Here is a 24,405-nt window from a genome sequence, read left to right on the forward strand (position 1 = left end):
GTGCAGCCTTGGTTTTGCCCAATACTCACCTTAACTCCTGAAGATTGACCCCGTACGTCGTTGTTAGGTACCTGGATGGAGTACATGTTTTTCCCCAATAGGATAACATTAACACTTCCAAATATTGCTCTGTCAAATTTTTAAAACTATAAAAAAATAATCACTTCAAAAGTAATGACCGGATTCTGATGATCTTGGTATCTAAATTCATATAAAAATGTGTTATTTTGTATAAATTCATTTTGTGTTTCTTTATTGAGTGAGTGTCTCACTTTACTGCCATTGAGGGTGCAATAAATACTTAGCACTACACTCTGATATGCCTACCTGCTCGCTCACACTGCCACAAAAGAGAACAAGAGTGTCATTTTGCACCTCTTTAATTCCTTTGGAGTTTGCAAAGTGTCCCTCTTTTTGGTTCACTATATAAAGAGCCAGCTATGTACATGGTGTACACTGGCTATAGGTAAAGCAGAGACAATACATATCTGTCACATAGGGCCTTTTTCATAACAAGTCATCTTTTCCTCATGCATCTATTGGGGCTTTACTGCCCAAGGATATCCTTACATTCGTCCTCCAAACAGCTCTTCTCCCTCTGCAGAACCCAGAAGAACTCTTCTCCCTCTGCAGAACCCATAAGCATCATGTGAGTGATGAGCTTTTCTTCAAACAGCCACAAAGTCTTGACCTTTAGAAATCAGTTGAAGACCACCTCATGTTCTGTCCAAAAATAGCTTATGCAACATTGAAGGTTACGGCTCAGTGCCATGAACCATTTATGGTGAACCTGTTCTGCATAACGTCTGCTTCAGCCAATGTTGTGCAGGAGAACTGGGGTAAGCGAACACTTTGAATAACAAGCAAGGCTCTCTACGATACTAAACACTGCTCCCAGAGGTCTCGGCCCACTTTTATCTTTGCCAACTTGTTGATCATGTCAAAGGAGGTAGATAGGAATTTGCTGTCAACAACATGAGATTCTTGTGGCTGACAGTGCTCTTGGTTGTTTTATTCCATACTGAAGCAAAAAAGAGGCACACACATACACATCAAAACCCACCATCACCATTCCAGATGAACCCTGGCATCACCATTCCCGACGGCTACAAGATGATGTATCGATACCACACCTACAAACAATGGGGAGGAATCTCCCATCATCTTCAAGGAAACCATGGGACGCACCATCACCAACGATTACCCCACCCACTCCTCTCATGGACCACATCAACTTCCAACTACAGACAGAAGCAATGACCACAATAAGAGGCACCCTAGCCTACAGACCATCTGAACCCTGACTAACTTTCAGCAACGCCATCTCCAGCCTCATTAGCTCCCACCACTATGCCCTACTCAGCGATCTCGACTTCCACACCGAACTCTGCCGACAGAGCAGCTTACAAAACAGCCCTCAGCATCTATCACCTGCACATAAAGAAGCCAAGAAAGCAGCAGTCACCGCCTGTATCGACACCGCAGCCAACCACACTTAGGAACTCTCCAAAATAGCCAAGGAATTCTGCAACCCGACAGCCACAGAGAATATCATCCACCCTGCCCAAAAACTCTGCAACACCCTTTGAGACTACTTCCACATCAAGATTGCCACCATCTACAATGATTTCGAACCCCAACCCACCTCACCAACCGCAACCAACCAGCAAAAACTAGCAAAACACTCAACACATGGTCTCATCTCACCACACAAACCACTGCAGCCATCATGTCCTTCATCCACTCCGGAGCGCCCACTGAACCCTGCCTCACCACCTCTTAAACCTCGGAACGAACCCTATCAGCACAGAACTCACTAGCATCCTCAAGACCTCTATTAACATAGCAACCTTCCTGGACAGTTGGAAACCCACAGAGGTCAGACTCCTGCTCAAGAAACCCTCTGCCGATCCCAGTAACCCCAAAAATGATCAATCAATCTCCCTGCTCCCCTATCTGGCCAGAGTACTCAAAAAAGCCATCAGCCATCAACTCCCTGAATTCCTGGAACATAGCAACCTACTGGACACCTCACAATCAGGATTCAGTACCAACCAGAGCACGGAGATTGCACTGATTGCTGCCACAGACGACATCAGAAGCATCCTTGTCCGCAGAGAAACTGTGGCCCTGATCCTCCTCTACCTCTCTGTAGCGTTCAACACTGTCTCCCACAACACCCTTATCAACAGATTCTACAACATCGGTATACAGCAAGACACCCTCAAGCAGCTTGCCTCCTTCATTACAGGACGTACACAGAGTACCCTGCTGTCTCCGTTCACCTCCGCACCCAGAGACATCATATGAGGCATACCCCGAGATCATCACTCAGCCCCACCTTATTCAAAACCTACATGACCTCCTTCGCAGACGTTGTTGGATCCCATGGGCTCAACATAATCTCCTACGCTGACGACTCTCAACTTTTCCTATCCCTCACCAAGGACCCCATCAACGTCAAAACCAACTGGATGGAAGACAACTGCCTCAAACTGAACTCCAACAAAACTGAAATACTGATCTTCGGGTAAAAAACACCTCTGCCTGGTACCCACAGCTGGTGGCCGGCTGAACTTGGACCAATCCATACACCAACAGACCATGCACGCAATCGGAGGATCATCCTCGACAACAAACGGGCCATGAAACAATAAACCAAAGCATTTGCCACATCCTGCTGCCACACCCTTTGCATGCTTCGCAGAATCTTCCAATGAATCCCAATTAACAGCAGAAAGAGCATCACGGAGGCCTTTGCCACCAGCCGCCTCTGTTATGGCAACACTCCCTACACCAGCATCTCCGTCCAGCTCCTACATCAAACATCAACTGATATTCTATCAATCCTCCAGACATCTGTGTTCCTCCTCACTTGCCGCCACCCCGCATCCATAGCGGGGGTCGCTCCTTCGCCTACTTTGGTGACAAGTTATTATTATTATTATTATTGTTCAGTCTTATATAGCGCTCGACTTACCCTGGAGCATCTCGGCGCTTGCCTTGGGAACCCGTCCTGGCTTTTCCCTGTGAGATAACCCGTACTGGCATCCCCAAGGTGAAAGCCAGGCATCCCGCCGCGGGGGGTCGTTGTGGAGATTAAGCAAGCTAATGCCCAGAGTTGCCGAGTGTGAACCCATGATTCGAGTGGGCACCGAAGCGAGAATTATCGAGTCCGTGGACATTTGGGCTCAAGACCCTGCCGTGTCGGGAATTGAACCCTGGTCCCGGGTCTGACCTCTGCTTCTGGGTCTGCCTCCTCTAACCAGTGAGCCACACTTCTCCACAAGTCGTGTAACGACCTGCCCCTCCAACTCTGAACAGCACCCTCTCTGGTGGACTTCAGAAAGAGACTCAAGACCTGGCTTTTCGACAGAGTCACGGCATCCTCAGCACCCTGATACATCTAGGGGTGACATTGCTGCACTTTACAAATGCTTATCGGTTGATTGATACACACACACCTTTTCTATTTTTACACACACACCTTTTCTATTTTTACACACACACACCTTTCTTTCTACACTCACACACTTTATATTTCTCTGTATGCTCTTGTTTTTTCATGATCACGGTAGGTGAAATGCATAGTGTTGTTGGATTATATTTCAGTTTATCTTCCATTTTCGAGAATGGATGTTCAGAGCAGCAGAAATAAAATATAACGAGCATTTGCAATGAAATGGATCTTGCATTACTGAAAGATGGAGCTTTTGGCGTTGCAAATAATAATGCATTTGCAAGACTTTAAACTATTGTATTTGTAAATATAAAAGTGGGCGCTGTGCTGCAACATAAACCGCAGCACCCGTGTTGTGAATATGACAGCAGGTGCCATGCCAAAACCTAAAGGATGGCACATAAAATTATGCACACGGCAACCCGTGCCATGCTAATATAAACAATAATAATAAAAGTGATGGGAGTGCTAAGACGTGAAGCGCGTTGCCTGTGCATATTTAAGTTAGTGTAGAGGGACGGGATGCAGATAGGGGTGATGTAAAAATGCATAACAAAACGCAGCTTAACCCTTTGCGTGCGGCGGTAATTCCCCGCCCATGCTGACTCCGCCTTGCGCGGGCGGAGTCATGACGGAACGGTTCCGTCATCAGCACAGCTCACCCGTAGCTGATGACTGAACCGCTCCGTCATCAGCATGCAAGGGGTTAAATAGAACATAAGATGAAGCACGGACTGCCGAGCTGCTTTTAAAAAATATATTAGAGTGTGCGCAGCGTTAATGGAGTACCAACCATTGTTGAAGCAAAAACATAAGAAAAAGCACGGCATGCCGCACTGCTTAAAAAACACGAGCGGTTGCTGGAGAGAATGTTGTCTGTGCAATAGGAGAAAGTAATTTAAGAAAATAGTGTTGACAGACTGTAAATAAAACATACCGAATAAAAACACGTTATTGGGGCAGTCCTCATGGGAGGTTACAACAGGAGAAAAGAAGGTACCAAGGAGGGACTACTAAGCCTATTCGTGAATCAAAAGCCAACATTTACAAAGGATATTAAGAGGAGCCAATTGAAAAGATGGACCGACAATGGGCGGAGCTTAAAATACATACCTGAATACAGCATGTCTCGTAGAGACAGCGCAAGCTCTGCCTAGGCAGGACTTAATTAAAAGACATTTTTATGTTAATTCAGTTTTTTTAATACGATTGTTCAGTTGTGCAGGTGGTCTTATTGGTTATTTTTATATGATAACAAAAATGCCTATAACACTTTTTTATTATAACTTTTTATCATGCTGCACAGTAGCCACAATGCTCTACAACATAGCTTTAAGACATTGGCAAAGTCAATGGCTCTGGCTAAACACTTATTAGGTCCCAAAGGCGAGACCTATTGGCTATGCTAATGCGTTTTAATGATTATGTCCCACGTCATCAAAAGCAAAAAAAAATACCTGTCATAACTTAATGATAAGCATTCCTGGGTCGGCATGTATTCGCATGTGTGTGCCATGCTGCAACACATATTTTTATTTGTTTAACGATTTCGGGCGCAAATCTTGGAGAAGTACATTTTAAAAATGTTAGCGTACATCTAGGGGGTGTGGCAGGGAATTCTAACTGACATTTAATTGGACACAGCACATGAATGAATTGTTCTGAATATCAGCATAATAAGTACAAACAAAACCATCTGTGGACTGAAGAAAATACATAAATAAAGGGGGAGACTGAGCAGGTTAAGATGCCTCTCCCTAACTGGCAATATCATGGGCTATGATTGAATGGTCTCTCCTTTTAGATTTCGTTAGCTTTCGGCACTGTGCTTTCAACAGCGATTTTAAGCTGTGTAGGTTCGAGGCTGCAAGAAAGCTGGACGGAAAAATATGTGTGGTGTTAATAAATGGTGTAGTGGAATTATGTGAAGTGTAGCTATGTTGCATAGCATGGATTTACGTGGAGTGGCATTGTTTGGTGTGGAGTAGCATGTAGTGGATTTTAATTAAGTTGCGTATATACTGTGTGGATTGCAATTATGTGGTTTGAAATCATGTAGATTAGAGGGGAATGGTTTGTTGTGGAATTGTGTGGCATGGTTTGCAGAGAAGTGTAAATTTATATGTAGTGGTATTGTGTGTCGTGGAGTGTTATGCTTTGAGTGAAATTATGTGGTGTAATGTTGAATTTATGTGGCATGATGTGGAATTTTGTGGTGTGTTTGGATGGATGTATGTGGTGTGTGGTGGAATTGCGTGTTGTGGAGCAGAATTATGTGGAGTTGAATTGTGTTGCATGGAGTGTAATGGAATTATGTTCCATGGAGTGGTTTTATGTGAAGTGGAATTATGTGGCATGTAGAGGAGTGGAAATTTGTGGAGTTGAATTTGTTGGGTTGTCATGTGATTAGCAGCATGCAGAAATCAGAGGCAAAATGTAAGGCTTGAGACTACTACATATTTGTATGTAGTGTGAGGTAGTTTTCGAAATGGCATGATATTTGATGCTTAAAGGTTGGGTAACGTTATTCAAACGTGAGCTTATTGGCTTCACCAATATGTGTTGTTAATTTGGTCTGAAGAAGCGTATTACACCTAAATTACCAGTGGCATGAAGAAATCACAAGCTAAAAGTCAATCTCTTTGAGAGGGTCAATCCACTGCTCTATAAATGGGATAGTGTTTGGATTTCTGCATTTTTTTTTTACAAAGCGCTCCGATTTGGCGAATGCTGCTTTGTGCAAAACACAAACCTGTAGTCTTTAAACACATGCACCAATAAAAGCAAATATCTTCTTCAGCACTAGCAACATCTCCGAGCAAGAAAACTGGAAATGGCACACACTCCGGTAAATCAGCTGGTGTGGGTGAGAGAGCAATTACAACTAGGAATATACCTAAAATGCCAATTTGAATGACAACAGTCAATGCCCTCTTCCGAGGTCATATCAGAGGCATCCCTGATTGTGCAATACCTCGGTTCAATCGAGAATCGCTTCAGCCCCTTGTGCTGCAAAACACAAATTCACCTAATAGAACGAACAGAAAGCATTCCCAAATGCCCCGCCTACTGCGACTGAATGAAAGGGGTTGTTAACAAACATAAGGATTTGGCCTCAACAGCTCCTTTGAATTCTGCTGCTATGACAGAAAGCGATGCTATTCTGAAGTGTCCCCTGCAGGAGGCAAGGCTCCTCCTGCAAATAGAAAGGCAGAAGCGAAAACCATCATTTTCAGAAGTTAAAATCGTGTGTAAATAGTTTCTTGTAATCCGACTCCAAGTTGCCTCGGGAACCAAAGCCTCACTAAAAATCTTTATCTGTGTGCACTATTTAATATTTTGTTGAGTAATTGTGAAAAAATATTTATCTTTTTGGTTACAGCTTAAAATATTTCACTCAAGGAGGGGCACCGCATTAAAACGTTTGAAGACACTTCCATTATAGTAAATTAACTAGTAAAAATGAATTGTTACAGAAAGTTTATGAGAAGTTGTGTCGTATATGCGTCATTGTGATTGTTGTTTTGCTGTAATGTTCCAGGGCTGTGGAAAAAAACTTGCCATAAACAAGCTGCGATGGATTGCAGGAGACTGTGTCCTGTCTGCAATAGCAGGTAGCAGAAAGTAATTTAAGAAAATATTGCTCACAGACTGTAATTAAAACATCCTATGTAACAAAACATGTAAGAGGCCCAGTCCTCATGGGAGGTTACACCAGGAGAAAAGGCTGTACTAAGGATGGACTATTAAGCCTATTCACCAATCAAAACCTACCATTTTCAAAGGACAGTAGCAGGAGCCAATTTGTTTTGAAGCCCACATCTAGATGGCTCTTTGAGACTGTGCATGCTCTGCCTGGGCAAGACCTACAATTGACCAAGGAAAGCACAAACTTCAAAGAATAAAATACAAATCTAACATTTACTCTGTCAACAATCAGTTCCTGTTGCTAGAATAGTGTATGATTCTTCCCAAGAGACCCCGATAAAATCTTCTTTTATAGCTCATTATGAAGAAAATGCTGCATCAGTGAAAAAAGAGAATGAAAAATAAAGGCATATTGTTACATCAGCTAAACCACTTCAAAAATCAAACAAAATGTGTCTGTTGAGCAGAGACTGCAAACTACACTGCAGATGAAATAACAAGCATTTGCAATGCAATAGGTCTCGCATTTACACGATTTTGAGCTATTGACCTTGCAAATGACAATGTCTTGTTTTTGTTTTTAAAACATAAAAAAAGCATGTAATTTACAATACTTATAGATTAAACTCGAGTCTCCATTCTTTCTGCCACAGGGCATGCCAGTGCCATGGAGACACAGACGCACACTGAGGCAGGTGGAACTGAAATGCACGCAGAGACAGAGGGACAGTGACAGGCAATGGCACAAGGAAGCACCAATACACTCACTGGAGAAGGGAGACCCTTATGCATACTTTCACAGGGAGACACTGGAACAGGACTAACAGAGCAAGGGTACAGGAGAAAAGCGTGCACCGCGGCAGGACGACACTGATGCACACCAAGACAGGAGATACTGAGACGCACACTGGGACACGACACTGCGATAGGAGACGCTGGCAATTCAATGGTGCAGACAGAGGCACTGCAGTGTGATCAGGCAATATTAACACGCACACTGGTACACAAGACTAGGGCAGCATACAGGAATAGAGACACTACTGGCAGCACACTGTGGCAGGGATTTTGACAACGCACTGTTTCATGCACACTGAGAAAGGACGCGCTGACAGCACTCTGGCAAAGACATGATCATGTGCACTGGGACAGGAGGATCTCTGTAGCGGTAACGCATTTCACTGATCACACGTTTGCAAGACCCAATTCCCATACAGAGTCTTCGGGATATCCAGCATGTAGCGTACTACAACCTGCCTCTCAGAAATACTCAGCTGCCTGCTGGGAAATGCAGGGCTATAAATAATTATTTAAGCAGAAAGGCTCACCATCATCGCCATGCTAAGATATGGAAGAAGACATTAGCCCCTTGCACACAAACCTAAAAAAAAACAAGATTAGATTAAGTAATCTCAAGATCTCCGTGTCGGCACGTGTTTAAACTCTTAGACAAAACTAGCATCACGCCTAGTCTGTGTTCAACTGGTTTCATCCCAGCTCCTCAGTGAGTTATGCTCGGTTGCGAAGCAGGGATTCCTGAATTCCAATTTTGCTATTTCCATTCCAGGGAAGATTTGCATTGTCATTCCAAGGAGAGTGACTGTTTTAAGAACTATGTTCCGTTATGACAAGCAGTTTACTGCTGGTATGATCCTTCCATGTGCACAGATAGTATCATTAGGGGTTTGGCAACTCCTTTTCTACACTTTCACACACTCGCGTTCCTGAATTTATGATACGGTTACGTATTAATAAAATGCTTGCAATGAAATATAGAAGTGTGTATTCACTATCCTAGAGTAGCCGCTTGCTACGTAGAAGTGATCAGCAAAATTACTAACAAGCACATTAATTGACAGACTCACCGCCGCAGCCCGGCTTGGACAGTAAGCCAGGCAACCTGTGTTGGGACTGGGGCGGGGCCGCAAAAAGACAGGAAGCAGACGGGAGCCTACCCCGCGCTCCTGTGCCCGTGAAGCCAGCCGGAATTGAGCGCGTGAGCTAGCGGGGCTTCCGTGCTCGTGGAGAGGCCCGCTTGCTGCCGACACTGACCCGCTGACGAGGGAGAGAGGGACAACCAGCGTGGTACGCTGATGCGGCGGAGTGACGGAGCCTGTAGCGGAAAGAGCCCGGGGAGGGGGTGTGTGTGTGCGCGTGTGTCTGTGTGCGTGTGTCTGTTCGTGTGCACACGTGTTTCCGCCATGCTGTCCGTGCGTGACCTGATCCGAATCCAGCATGTTGCGCGTGCCCATCTCCTGCCTACTGGGAAGCAGAGCCGGTGACTATAGGTCTCGCAGGCGAGATAGCGCTTTCGCGCTGTAATCGCCAGGTGCGAGACTTAAAAATGGAAGATGGAAAAGCCACTGGCCAGTCCAAATTGGAACAGACACACAAATGGCAGTGGTTAGTCAGAAAGAATTAGTAGAGGATGAAGCTGCTTACAATATATGGACAAAGGTCACATGTGCATATTCGACTCGCATAGAAATTGTCCATGCATGTTCTAATCCTTTTGACATCTAGCTCAAGGTTACAAGGAGATAGGAATGTAAAAGCGAGAAATCAGAGCAATTTTTAATAGATTCTGTACCATTTCCAATAGTTAATTTAAAACCTTTTATTTTCACTACTATAGACATTATGTTAATTTACCCAAAAATATTTATTGATGCTGCATTACGAGCTGCATTGAAACTTTAGATAACCATATCTCCAGGTTTTTCAGAGTGAATCTTTTCTGGATTCACATGCTGTGCTTTATTCTGCCATTTAGCAGTTAGGTCCGTAATTGTGTTGTTTCTTTCTCTCTCTTTTTATTTCCCTCTGGGCATAGTCGTAGGCCATCCCTCTGTGACAATCAGACATGAGCCCGGAAGTTCCTGTGCATGGTTTCCATCTTAAGATTTTTTTCCCCTTACGTCCTGTTTTTTGATGCTAACCTGTTTGATCTCCTCTCATGTCCATAGTGGCGGACGGGTTGCATGTGAATCATAAAAAATTCTTTACGCTGCAAAATTACTATTACAGGTAAGTAACCATGCTTTTTTACAGTCTGGACCTTTTCTGGATTCTCATGCTGTGCTTTGCCTTCATGCTGGTATGTTTCTCCGTAGGGATTGTGGGCAGACACCAGTTCAAACTTGCCAACAAATGATTTAACACTTTCTGTTCCACCCGGACTTCTCCATTTTCTCGTATATCTACACTGTGGTGTTTTTGTCAAGGTGTGTATGGAGGACCACTTAGCTGTCATACGGATGTCCTTGGTGGAAACGTCAGTTAGGAGGCCAGAATTGCTCCCTTTTTCTTGTAAAGTTTGCTCTTAGTTTGTCTTCTAGTTATTTTCCCGCTTTTTTGTAGCAAGTTTGAATTTTCATCATGCACTGGTCCTGTTTGATACCGGTGCCCCTTGTTTGGTGGTGCAAAGGAGATAAAGCATTGTTTCTCTTTTCTTGCATGCTTTGTTTCCTGATGGCAGTACTTGACAGCTCTGTGTACGTCTAGAGTGTGCAGGGCCCTTTAATATGAGATGCCACAAACTATTCTGCTGCCAGTTTAGAACAGATCAGTAATGTTTCTAATGAGGCCTAGTGGTCCTTTAGAAAGATGGCAAACATTAAAGTTATAACAGTTATCATGTTTTAACACACAGGTGCATACTGAGAAGCTAAAACCTTCAAGAAGAGGAAGGAGAAAAAACACCAAGTAAGTGTGAGGTTTATAGGCATTGCTCGATGTTTCAGCCAAACATGCCCTTTTTTGATGTAAGTTTGTTAGTTAGCACTATCATGTCTTCTGATCTCTTTTCTGTAGAAAATCTTACACCCTAAAGCTGCCTGTCTTGATTGGGTACTAAAGTCTGACTCCTATGTTGAGCCTTTCATCAAAGGTGGAAGGGAATAAGAAGCTTTGGGAGCGCAAAGTGCCCTAGAGTTGACCACCTCCAGTCGGTACCAAATACAGACTCATGTCTTGAGCACTATGCCTTTGAAGGTGGGAGAGGGGAGACGGGTAGTGGTGGTAAGGTGATCACAGTCTGCTTTTCACATGAGGCGATGGTCCCACTGTTTTACTGAGTCTGCATTAAGAGTGCAAAGATAAAATGTTTGAATCACAGAACCTTTTCATATTGGTGTGGCAAACCTAGGTTAATTACGGTTGAAAGTCATAATGCCATGCACATATCTGATGGATTTTACAAAAATCATTTAGGCATCTTCTGTTCAGTTCCCAGACCCTAGAAACAATCATATTTAAAATCACAAATACCCTAAACAGCAACAGTCCTACTCTGCATTGTGTGCAAATTCTGTGTTAGATCTGAATCACACCCCCTTTGCCTGTGATGAAACTAGAAGGTGAAAAAAGAACAATTGATGGACAGAATGCAGAACAATGTCATACATTCACCACAGTACAGAGATCTGGGCCTAAATCCATCGTTTTTTTGATCACCATGCCATTCCAGTTTGGACCCAGCCATATGCAAATCAGTTTTGACCCTGCGCCCAATGGGAACAGTCCAGCCCAAACTAACAGGCCAGGGCTCCCTAAACTGGAAACAAGCATCCTATGAACGGTTTCGGGCTTTCAGCCCTCATCAGCCATGATAGCTTGACTCCAGTGGCATGGAGAGCACGGGACCCACGTCGGCATACCGTCCCACTCGGGGTGACAAATGCAAAAAGAACAATTGATGGACAGAATGCAGAACAATGTCATACATTCACCCCAGTACAGAGATCTGGGCCTAAATCCATCGTTTTTTGCTCACTATGCCATTCCAGTTTGGACTCAGCCATATGCAAATCAGTCTTGACCCTGCGCCCAATGGCAACAGTCCAGCCGGAACTGCCAGGCCAGATCCTCCCTGGACTGGAAACAAACATCCTAGGACCGATTTCGGGCTTTCAGCCCTCATCAGCCAGGATAGCTTGACTCCAGTGGCATGGAAAGCACAGGACCCATGTCTGGGCAAAGCCGTCCCACTCGGGTTGACCAATGTAAAAAATACAATTGATGGACAGAAGGCAGAACAATGTCATACATTCACCCCAGTACAGAGATCTGGGCCTAAATCCATAGGGAAAGCTAGAAGGTGAACATTGTGTGGCAAGGTTGCCTGAAAGGTTCTTGGTCACAAAATGGGCACCTACAGTCTATATAAAATAGAAATGTTTCACATGCAGGCATTTCATTCTCGATGTTTGGAGTTGTTTTTAATCTGTTCTGCCTGTAAGTATTTCAGCTAATGTGACAGTTTTCCCTCTGGGGTGCCTTCTATAAATGTGATATAGATTTTACAGCTGCTGCTTTAACAATTTGTCTCTGGAGCGTGAACGTTTGTCTATAACACCTGGTCCTGTTGAATGCAAGGTCCCAGAAGCCTAGCACATGGAAGGCAAGGGACTTTAAGAATGTCAGTAGTTTTCATAGTTATTTACATAGACGTTTGAATCCCTATTGCTTATGTGCCTGTTCATTTAAGGTCTTTAATACCCTATTTGTCTGTATCCTTATGAGCCATCTATGTTGTGCCTACCAATCATGACACAAATTCACTAATTATTGTCACTTAAATTCCTTGGGCTTTTTTTTAAATCAAATTTGCAAACATCCATCTGTCTAACCTCTCTTCCTCTCTGACATAGGTGTGGCCGCAAATTGACTTCTCACTGATCTGCCCTAAACTGCTTCCCTGTGTGGTCTCTCTTTCGTAGACCGCTGATCATATATTTGTAATTGGTAGGCCGAGTTCTTGTCCATTGTCCTGTCTTCTGGCCTGTTACTCTTAAGTTGTTTGCATGCAAAATAAGCATTTTGAGTAATCTAAAAAGTGCTTTTCCTGATAGGTTATCCCTGTTAGTGCTTCTATCTCACCAAGTCTAATTTCTTTTTTTATTAATGTCTTCTCCACAGCATCCCAAGAATGAGTACAAGACTTGATGGGCCTCCGTCCAAATGGGGAAATGCTGATCCAGGCAATGTTTCAAATGTAAGAGTCTGGTACTATTTGAAACCCTTTCTGAAAACCTTTCACCTTAAGTTCATTTAATCTGTCTGTGTGCCTCACTTCAGAATGTGTATCCACACTGTCTTGGGTGTCTTTTCTAATGCTCATAATGTATGCAACTTGTTACCAATAAGAATCAAGTTACTTAACTTTAAATACAGATTTGTAGCCTGTGCGGCTATTGATTCACATGCTCTGCTTATGCTTGCCATCTAGTGTTAGACTAGGATTGTTGCAACTTGTTTTTCTTCACAGAAGTCTGTTCAGTCATGAGGTCTTGGTGACTCCTCCTCTGGTCATGGATGCGCATGGGCAGCTACTCCATTGTTTGCCTTTCACTACCATTGGGTTTGGTCATGTATCAGTCTTGCTCTTGGTCTTTACGTGTTCGACAATCACTGTTGTGGCACTTGAGTCCATTGTCTTTCCTTCTCATTGCCTAGAAGATGTACCAAAGCTGTTTCAGTTCCATCCGCATCCGCTTAATTTGCAGAGTACATAGTCGTCGAACAACCATTGTTCGATGACCATGTACTCCTTTGGGACACACCGCTTCCTTACTGACATCAGAGAAAGGGGACGAGTAGAAGGGAAGATAATGGATCAGACACCCTTCAGAGGATGCCCTCATTGCAATAACATGCACTCTTGGGCCAATCTCCATGCTGCCTCTAACCTGTGCATCTCGCCACAGCATGATGAGTGCTGCTGCTACTCTTGCTTGATATTCATAAGCAAGAAGACTCCTCGTCAGTGAAGAAACAGGGAGTGGGCACACAACAAGATTTATTGCTCATCCTTGACACCTTCGGGTTTAGTTTGCGCGATACAAGTTGCTTAATAAATAATAAATCCTCGGAGATGGTGGAAATCTTTTGCGACATTCACCCACTCAGCACTGAAGAAGAATCAGGTGAGTCACCTGACCTTCCGGCCCACCAACCCAGTCCTGAGATCGTTGGATCCCAAGAAGGAAAAACTTCTCAAGGAGGAAGAGGCGCCCGAGGACGTTCTATCTATCTCCATTGCCCCTGACCTCATCTAAAGACCATGCCGGGACTCACAAGTCTGGTTGACACCCTATCCTCTTTTAAAAACCCATATGTGGGCACATGTCATAGCCCAGCACTGCCTCTCTGGGGGAAGGGTGTCAATCCCTGTTCGTAAGTCGCTGCTATCAAGTGCGCCACAATCCACAGACCTTGGTCGTCAACGAAGTAAGACACTAGAGCTAATAAGGGATCTAGCGAAGAGCCTTGGCCCTCAAGTCTGAGACTACATGTCAGCACTGATATTTAAGAGCAAACACCTCCGTTGAGGCTAAAACTGTCATTGGCACCAAAAACGTAATCAGCTCTGAGGCTATCAACTGCGAGGAGAGGTCTATCCTTTAGAAACTGCATCAGGAGCTGGATGAAAACCATCCATCCATGCACAGGAAAGATCTCTGGGTAGAAAAAGATTTTGCGTAAGAACCACATGCTTACCTTCTAAAATGCTCCATCTTCGTACACTCCTCTGCCTCCATCACCCTCCAAAAAGCCTCCTTCCATTTCTCCCTCCTTGTCGACCTTCACCCCCCCTCCTCCTCCACCCTCCCTCCTCCTCCACCTTCCACCTCCCTCCTCCTCCACCCTTTTGTCATCTTCTCCCTAACTTCCTGCGATTTCTCATCAGGGGTCACCAAATTAGTACTCCGATACAGGCAGCCCTGGCCCCTACTTTTCAGCAGAAGACTTTCACGCACCCCACTGATGATCCTTGGTAATTCTGACGTGGATCCTAAGGGGGACCCAAACTTCAACCATGTATCTCTTAAGGATTCACTTCCAGATGACACCATGGCGTACCATAGTGTCATCCAATGCGCAGCAGCTTATCCTAAGGTGGAAATGTATGTCATCCCAGGTAATGAGGACTTCTTGGTTGAAACGCTCTCTAAAACTGAGCGTTCCCTCCAGTTTCTACATATGTTTAGTTGGAAGGTATAATTTGGCCCTGAGATTTTTAAAGAGCAGATTCAGTCCTGAGTGGCGACATCCATGATTGAAAAAAAGTTCAAGCTGGCACCCTCAGATCCACTTTGCATAAGGGGTCTCGTCCCACCAGACTCCCTGGTCGTTACCTCCGGTTAAAGAGTACCAGCCCAGGCCACAGGCCACGCCTTTTCTCTTATTAAGGAGAGCAAGCCCAATGATGCTGCAGTTAATAGGTTTGAGTTTGGTAGCAAAAACAAAAAGGACTAGGGTAGGGATCAGTGACATTACCGGTGCATCACCATTCCTGTGGTACACTTGAGGTTGGCCCTCAAGTTGTCCTGAAGAAAAGGTGTAGGGGACACCTTGAAACATGTCGACAGGATATTAGGGATCATGACCACATAAGTTATTTTTCCTTTATCTACCCCTTTTTATCATACCGACTAGGAGCAGGAATAAAACTTTAGCTTACTAGTTAGGTATTTTTAACTATCACTATTCTCCACTCCACCTCCACACTGCACTACACATAGATTCACAAATCCGTGCACCTACGTCTCCTTCGCAAGTCGCAGCACGCCCCAAGCAGTAGATGCTTGGGATGCCCCAATGATGAACCTTGGGTGAGTGAGGGAACTCAAGAAAATAATTTTTCTTTTCTACAAAGGTACGCCCAAAATCTAGACAAACCTTGCAACTCCTTCTGGCTGGGTTCCCACGATCCATCATATATGGATTTTTGTGTTGTACGTTAAATTTAGGAGGTTGAACCTAGCCGTATCCTCCTTCTCCCTCTCATTTTGATCAGGAGAAAAGAATAAAGCACACTGACACCGCTTAGGTTTGGATGCCCTTCAAATTTCTTCTGTCATAGGCTCATTTTGAAGGCAACAAGCAAAGGGTGAGTCCACAGCCACTTTCCCATGGCTAAAACACCCACCAGCGGGTAGCAAGATGGGGGCCCCTTCTAAGGTAACAGCTTAAAATGTTGGGGCAGAGGCCCCCCACTAAGAGAGCCTCTGCCACCATGAACTGACTTTCCTCACCTCCCCCCGATCACACTACACCTGTTGGGGAAACTTAAAGGTTTCTTCCACGTTTGTAGGAGATCACCACAGACCGGTGAGTTGTATCCATCCTCAAGAAGGGCTACTGCCTAAACTCATCTCAACCACATCGAACATCCCCCCCAGCATGGACACCCTCAGACCAGAACATCTCTTACTACTGCAGGAGGAGGTTCAGGTGCTCCTAGTCAACGGAACAATAGAGCCAGTGCTCCCTAAACACCAGGCCAAAGGCATTTACTTCCTCATTACCAAATTGGATGGCTCCCTCAGGGTAATCCTCGATATCAGGCCTCTCAACAGGTATATCCTATCAGAACATTTTCACATGGTTGCACTGCAGAATCTTACTTTCCTGCTGCAGCAAGGCAACTTCCTGGACCTGTTAAACTGTTGGTATGCCTACTTTCACACCCCAATTCACCGGCTCATCAGCGCTGCCTGCACTTCATGGTAAGTGGCCAAAACTACCAATTCAAAGTCCTACCCTTCGGAGTCACCAAATGTCTAGCAGTGGTAGCCGCCCACCTCAGGAGGGAGGAACGTGTGTTTTCCCGTAACTAGATGACTGGCTTAGCCACAGCGCAAGCAGATAAGACTGCCAAGCCCACACTCAAGCTGTAATTTCCTTCCTACATAGCTTGAGGTTCACAGTAAATGCTGCAAAGTCTCCAAGCTACTCCAAGTTCAACCATTTCTAGGGTTAATCCTAAACACAGTTGTGTGCAAAAGTTACCCCAGCGCTCAAAGCATAGAGGCATTCCATTAGCTTCTGCATCTTTTTCAGCCACTTCATTCTCTCATCATTCATAAGCATAGTCTCTTACGAATGGCTTAATATGCGCCTGATTCAAGAATGCCTTACGGTTAAGTAGTCACAAGAGGAAGATCAGTTGGAAGATTGAGTGTTGAAAGGAGCCAGCACCCATTGCTCTCTGCAGTGGTGGAATAGCAATAATTTGTCGAGGGGCAGGCCCTTCACAGACGCAGTTCTGCAAGTAACAATCTACACAGACCCATCTTTTGCCAGCTGGGGAGCACATCTGAACAACATTACAGCCCAGAGTGTGTGCCCACCTCCTCAATGGGGTCTCCACCCCATCAACCATCTGTGACTCTTAGGCATTCATCTAGCCCTCAAAGCCTTTCATCAGGAGATTAAGGGCAAGGTTGTTTTGGTGCTCACAGACAACTTGGCCGTCATGTTTTACCTACATAAGTTAAGTGGCACACACTCCCTTCAGCTGTCAGCACTAGCTCAACAAATCTGACACTGGGCAATCTATCACCAAGTACATCTCCTGGCAGAGTATCCTCCAGGGGTAGAAAATGACTTTGCAGACCTACTCAGAAGAACGCAGCAATAAGTCCACGAGTGGGAACTATTGGAAACCTGCAATTCCTAATCCCTTATTTTCATCGGTGAGGCACACCAAACATAGGGCCCGATATAAATGGCAGTGAAGAGGGAACTCCATTAAATGGCAGTGGAGTTCCCTCCCTGTCAACATTATGATCCGTCGGCTTGATTTTGATTTGGCCAGATCAAAATTTGTCACCGGTGGAGAATTGGCTATATGTCTGCCCACCTAATTTAGATGGATGGATATATAACCATTTTCAGTGCCTTTCACACTAACAAAAATCTGGCTGTAATGGGCATTGAAAAGTGTTCAATGTCCCTCTAACCATGGGAGGAAACTTCTTTTAGAAAATAAAAAAACTGTCACTTTACCGGATGGCTCCATCATGCATGAGTTTGACAAAGCTATCCATCAAAGGTACAATACATATGCATGAACCGCCTTGCCAGCAGTTCTTGTCAATGAATGAAATATCTGCCAGGCCGATAGACATTTCACAATTTTGGGGATGGCTCCTCCATTAGGGCAAAGGGGTAATTTACTCTTTCGGCCTGCCAGAGGATGGCTGTCAGCCAAGATCAAAATCTGCCCATAGACTTTTTCGCCATATGCAAAAACCCAAAATGCCCAAACTTTACTGCCAGGTTCCATCCCCCAAGCCCATGGGCAGTGATCTGTGGATAAATTTTTCAGGGATCTTTGCTTACACTTTTCCTCCTCTCTCACTTCTACTGCACGTAGTCGGGAGGTTGAGTCAAACATCTGTCAACCTTATCCTGGTGGCTCATATATGGGCCAGACCACCATTGTTCTCAAACCTCCTAAGATTTCCATTGCCCCACATTAGAAGCTCTTCAACAGGCTTAACGTTCACACACAAAGTCAGGTCGAAGTTAGACACCCAGACCCCAGGTAGCCACTTCCTCCACACTTGGTCTGATGTTGTGGGTTCCGACATGGCTGTGCAGGGTGAATGGGAGGGGGAAACAGTAATTCTTCTGAGTGCCTATGTGCCACCAGGTCTCCAAACACAGACACTGCAGAATTTGGGACAGTTACTTGTAGACTTTCTAATGGCTTTTACTATCGTGCACAATACACATCTAGACAGAATGAGCACCATGTTGGTGTGGGAGGCAAGATTGGGATATTAAAAGGCTTTGTGCAGGCCTTTGGACTAACTGATATCTGAAAGGCTTTGCATGGAAAGGAACGGGCCTTCTCCTTTTACCCACATTCACATAATATGTCCACTTAATATGGCCTCTAGACTAGACTTTATCCTGACACCTAGAGACACCATGGGTAGGTTCTCTGGCGCCAAATATTTGGCGAGGGGGATCTTGTATCACGCTCCTGTACAGGTCAACATAGACTCTGGGAGGAGCAGAGAGCCCCAGGGTTGGAAGATTACCACCTAGAGGATAGTCAATAAGCAGGTAGTGAAGGCATTTGATAAGGCTACTGATTTATATGTTCGTGAAAATGAAGGCTCAGTGGTTAATGCCAGTGTAGTGTAGGAGGCATACAAGGCCACACATAGATGGGTGTTGATTGCAGGTGAAGTAAGGAGCAAGAGGGTACAAATGCAGTGCTTACAACAATTAGAGCAATAGATTGGGGACCTTGACAATCAGTGTATCTCCCTCTCGGCTGAATCCCTGGTTCAGAAGCAAGAAAATAAGCTCACAGAACACAAGGAATTAGCACGCCACGAAGTAAAAAATTCCTTATTGGTCAAACAAATACATATTTAGGAGGCCGGAGACAAAGCAGGTAAACTATTGCCTGGATAGGCAGCAGGGAAAGGGAACTCATGCATGTTAGGGAGCTTCAGCTGGAACCTGGAAGGGTGAATGGAGCAGTAGACAGACGCAGAATCCTTTGCGACGTATATGGCTGCTTTTTAAAAACCCAGGGCTGGTAGCTGGATGGAGGAGATTAAGCGATTCGTAAGAGTCTGCCAAGGCAGGACCCTGACCCTAGAATAGAGGGAGAGGCTGGAAGCGAACATATCAGAGATGAAAATAGCAAAGATGCAGGCTGGGAAGGCCCAAGGTCCCAGCGGACTACCCATAGAATTCTTCTGTAAAATGGCAGACAGGATGGTTAAACCGATGCTCCTGATGTTTCAAGATGCTCTGCGGCAAAATTCCTTGCCGGAAGATTCCTGACCGCCCACATTTGTGGCCATACCCAAGGCAGGGAGGCCAGTGCAGATATGTGATTCATATAGGCTAATTTTGCTGCTGAATACCAATACCAAAATTCTGGAAAAGGTACTGGCTAACAGGCTTTGTATGGTGGTGACTGATCTTGTCCATTTTGGCGTGACAGGCTTTATGCCTGCCGCTCTACCAGGCTTAACCTACAGCACTTCCACAATGTTATAGAGCAAACAGATCCTGGGGGTTAACCGTGGACAGTGTTGTCCCTGAATGCCGTTAAGGCATATGATTCGGTTGAATGGCTTTATCTGTTTCTGCTCCTTGAAAGAATGGGATTTGGGCCCTGTTAGTTTAATTGGATTAGACTGCTATACCAGAACCCTTGTGCCAGAATAAAGATTAATGGCTGCATGTCTGGGAATATCCCTATCGGAAGGGGAACGAGACAGGGATGCCCTCGCTCCCCAATGTTCTTTGCCCTCACAATAGAGCCATTGGGGAACCTCATGAGGATAGATGCTCGAATCTAGGGCTGGATGGGAACAATGTATATCACTATATGCAGACAACATCCTAATTTACCTGATTCACACAGATCAAACGCTCGCCCGAGTTAGTGAAATATTTGGAGAGCTCTCAGGCTTTGCCATTAATTGGGAAAAGTCAATCCTGTTTCTCATTGGGAGATGAAGACTAATGGGCCTGATGCCTCTACCAGGACGGGTGGAACCTCATAGTTTAAGTACCTGGAAATATGGATAACCAGAGACTCAGATTCTCATGCTCTAGCTAATCTTGAACCACTGCTTTAAAGACTAGAAAGGGACACCAGACATTGGAGTAGTCTGCTCATGACTGTGTGGGGCAAAGCAGCCACATGCAAAATGGTTCCCCTTTCCAGGTGCCTGAACATTTTGCAGAATTGCCCATATAAATTATCAAAGACACTTCCAGCGCATAGATAACTTACTGAGGACATTGTTTCCGGGGAGGGGTAGGCAACCCAGTATTATTGCACTACAGACCCTGCAACAAGCTAAATATGACCAAGGTATTGCATTCCCAAACCTGCGGAAATAGTATGAAGAGCGTGGATTGCAGTAGTAAATGACTTGGTGTATTCATAAAGAGAAGATCCGCATTGCGGGCAGACACATGGGGAATGGGAGATCATAGTTATATGCATGTGCTGTATGGTGGCCACCTACATGAGCAAGCATGTCCAGCTACAATTACGGTGCTGGTCACATGGAACGGCCTCCTTAGAGAGATGAAGTGGGACAAGAGAAACACACCAGGTAGCCCTCTGAGAGGGTGCTAGACTAAACTGGGTGCCTAGGTCTTCAGGGCTTCTCGGGGTGAGACAGAATCTGCCTCAGTACACTCGCCAAGGTCTGGGACGCTAACAGGGTTTTCCCTTTGAACATCTCCAGAGGGAATACCGAACACTTAAAGTATTGAACGCTCCGACATGCCCTAATGTGCAGCATAGACCCGAGTGAGAAAACTCAGGAGGAATCCCCATTGGAGAGGCGACTAATAGATGGGCAGATATGGCATAAATTAATAGAATTGAAATCGGGCACGCTGATGCGAAATACTCAGGGACCACTGACGCACTTTAAATAAAGCTGGGAACACGACCTGGGGTAATTGATGAAGATGACTGGCAAGACATTCTGAACTTCTTAGCAGAGGGGGCATCAAGGCTAGCTTTAAGTAAATCCAACTCAAAATGTTATGCAGAACATATTACATTTGGAAGAAACAGGTTAGTGTTAGTGTTAGATTCCTTACCTTAGAATATCCCCAGGCGTCAGGCTGGATCCGGAATGTTTTCGTCAGCAGTACCCTTGCGCGTCGGTAGGAGTCGTCTGCAGCTCCGCGTCCGGCGTCGTGATAGTCTTGATGTCGTCGTAGAGTACTTAGATGCCACCCTCGCGCGCTGACATCAGTTCTTCTTTTTTCCGCGCCAGCTACCGCAGATCCGGGAAGAGCAGTACTTGTAGTCATTTTTTTACTAACTTTTTGATCTATTTTGGATCTCTTTTTCGAGTGGACTTCGACTCCTGCTGCCGTAGGGATGCCTGGCTTCAAGCCGTGCGACGCCTGTCACCGCCTGATATCGGTGACCGACCCCCACCGTTGGTGTCTCTACTGCCTCGGGGCCGACCACGACGACAAGTCGTGCCCCGACTGCCGGGCCTTGACTTCGAAAGCTAAGCGGGAGTGGTCCCTCAATCTAATCGAGATCCGGCAGTCGGCTCCGCGCCGCTCGAGATCCCGGTCGAGGAGAAGATAGAGGGACCGGTCGCGGAGCCGCAGTCATCGCTCGTCAAGTCATCGCCAGCACTCGTCGGGCTCCAAGTCCTTTGGTAAGTCGAGGCACTCCAAGAAGAAGTCGAAGAGGCGACATCGCTCTTCTGACGCCGCTAGCGCGACACGGCTGAGGGTTCGGGCGACACCGCCGCGCGGCTCCGTTGGCGCTGCCTCCAGGCCCATACCCTCCGGTCCCTGGCCTGCAAGTGACGCTGGAGGAGATTTGTGATTTCCTCGTTGCCATGAGGACTCACTTCCCTCCGTTAAAGCCTGTCGGTGCGCCTTCGGGCTCTGCAGACCCAACTTGGGGCCTAGGCAGGCCGGTGACTCCGGCGCCATCGGTGCTTCGGCCCCGGCGCCGTCGTCAACTTCGGTCCTGACGCTGCTGGATCCCGGTCGACGCCAGTTGACCTTACGACCCCTCCGCTGGTGCCAACCCCCATGGTGTCGCTCCCGGCGCCGTCCTCTGACGACGCCTGCCCCAATTTCAGTTCGGGTCCGGCATCGCGCCGTCGATGGGTGAGGCCTTCACCTACGACCCGGCTCCGTCATTCCAGCCAGTTTACCAGGACACAGATGAAGGGGAGTGCTGGGAGGCGTCTGAGGACCCTCTGGCACAGAAGTGCCAGTTGAACCAGGACTGGGCAGACGAGCTAGGGGAGGCCAGTGGTCTGGACACTTCGCCCGAAACTGGATTTGTGGCTATGGAGGAGGGTACCACTTATGGTGTGGTGTTGCGCAGGGCAGCCAAGTCCTTGACTCTTGAGCTCCCTGCTTTGTCCATGAGGACTAACCTCCTCACCGAGGTGCTTCAGCCGCCAGTAAGCTCCTCGGAGCCTCTACTGTCGTTCAATGAGGCCCTCAATGACGTTCTGTTGGGTACCTGGTCCAAGCCCTCTACAGTGCCCCCTGTGGATCGGAACGTGGCCCGACGCCATCGCCCGGCTCCGGGCGACCCTAGCTTTCTGTCCGTGCAACCCACCCCGCGAGCCTGGTGATCCAATCTCTACATCCCAGACCGCATTCCCGACCGCTCCCACGGATCAGGAATCCAAAAGTTTTGATCAGTTTGGAAAGAAACTGTTCTCCTCATTGAGCTTGGGGTTGCGGTCTATTAACACCGCTTGCCTTTTGGGTCGTTATACCCACTCTTTGTGGGACACTGTTGTGGACGTGCTGCCCCAGTGCCCGGAGGAGACCCGGGCCCGGCTCGCCCAAGCCCTTGCAGAAGGGCTGGGTGTGGCACGTTATTTCTTCAGGTCTGGACTGGATACCACGGACTCGCTGGAAAGGGCGATTTCCATCACTGTGGCGGTTTCCCCGCCACGCCTGGCTGAGGTCTGCCAATTTCTTGGGCGATGTCCAGGCCACGCTCATGGACATGGCCGTGGCCTCTTTGGCGGCAAAGCAGACAGTGCGCTTGAGCGTTTCAAGGACTCCAGGGCTATGGCCAATTCCTTGGGCCTGTCAGGCCAGCGCCAGCATACTTCTGCTTTTCGCCCCTTTCGTGGCCAAGGAAGGGGCACCCCCACACGTGCTGCCAGCCACAGGCCGCAGACCCAGCCTCAACGCGGACATGGTAACCGCCGTGGCGGTGCCGGGGGACAACGGCAAGGCAATTCAATATCCACTCCCGCAGCATCTGCCTCAAAGCCTTCCTAGTCTGACCTTTCAGGCCCATTCGACGCCAGTAGGGGGCAGGGTCCGCCATCACCTCCTCCGCTGGCACTCCAACACGTTGGACAGGTGGGTGCTGCAAATCGTCCGAAGTGGTTACTCCCTCCCCTTCAAGGCGACCCCTCAAGTCATGCCACTGCAATGCCACCGCATGTCGGGGGATCACTTGCAACTTCTGCAGGAGGAAGTTATGGCCCTCTTGACTAAAGGGGGCCATCGAGCGCGTTCCTGACACAGAACTAGGACATGGTTGCTACTCTCCCTACTTTCTGGTACCCAAGAAGGGCAAAGGAGGCCTACGCCCTATCTTGGACCTCCAGAGCGTCAACGGCTTCCTCCGGAAGGAGAAGTTCAAGATGCTAACTTTAGCTCAGGTCCTAGCTGCCCTAGACCCTGGAGACTGGATGGTAGCGTTGGATTTTCAGGACGCATATTTCCACATCCCCGTCCTGCCGGCGCTACATGCGGTTCACGGTAGGCCACGCGCACTTTCAGTTTACCATGCTCCCCTTCGGCCTACCCCCCCGTTGGGTGTTCACGAAAGTGATGGCGGTGACGCAGATCACGAGTTCCAGTCTCCCCCCTATCTCGACGACTGGTTGTTAAAGGCGGGATCGCCCCAGACAGTCGTCTCCCACCTCCAGACTACGACCGTCCTCCTGCACTCACTGGGGTTCTCCATCAACGTGCGAAAGTCACACCTGTGCCCTTCT

The 24,405-nt window shown here is 46.6% G+C and overlaps 1 protein-coding gene across 1 annotated transcript in view; it reads left to right on the plus strand.

Moving 5' to 3' along the window:
- MBD6 (methyl-CpG binding domain protein 6) overlaps nt 1-24,405 on the plus strand; it is a 320,689-nt gene that overhangs the window by 281,766 nt on the left and 14,518 nt on the right. The window contains exons 11-12 of the mRNA XM_086966652.1: nt 10,758-10,810; nt 13,025-13,100. Coding sequence (XP_086822778.1) covers nt 10,758-10,810; nt 13,025-13,100 — 129 coding nt within the window. The remainder of the gene's footprint in view (nt 1-10,757; nt 10,811-13,024; nt 13,101-24,405) is intronic.

Source organism: Lissotriton vulgaris, chromosome 1_1 (genome assembly GCF_964263255.1).
Source record: "Lissotriton vulgaris chromosome 1_1, aLisVul1.2, whole genome shotgun sequence".
NCBI lineage: Eukaryota > Metazoa > Chordata > Amphibia > Caudata > Salamandridae > Lissotriton > Lissotriton vulgaris.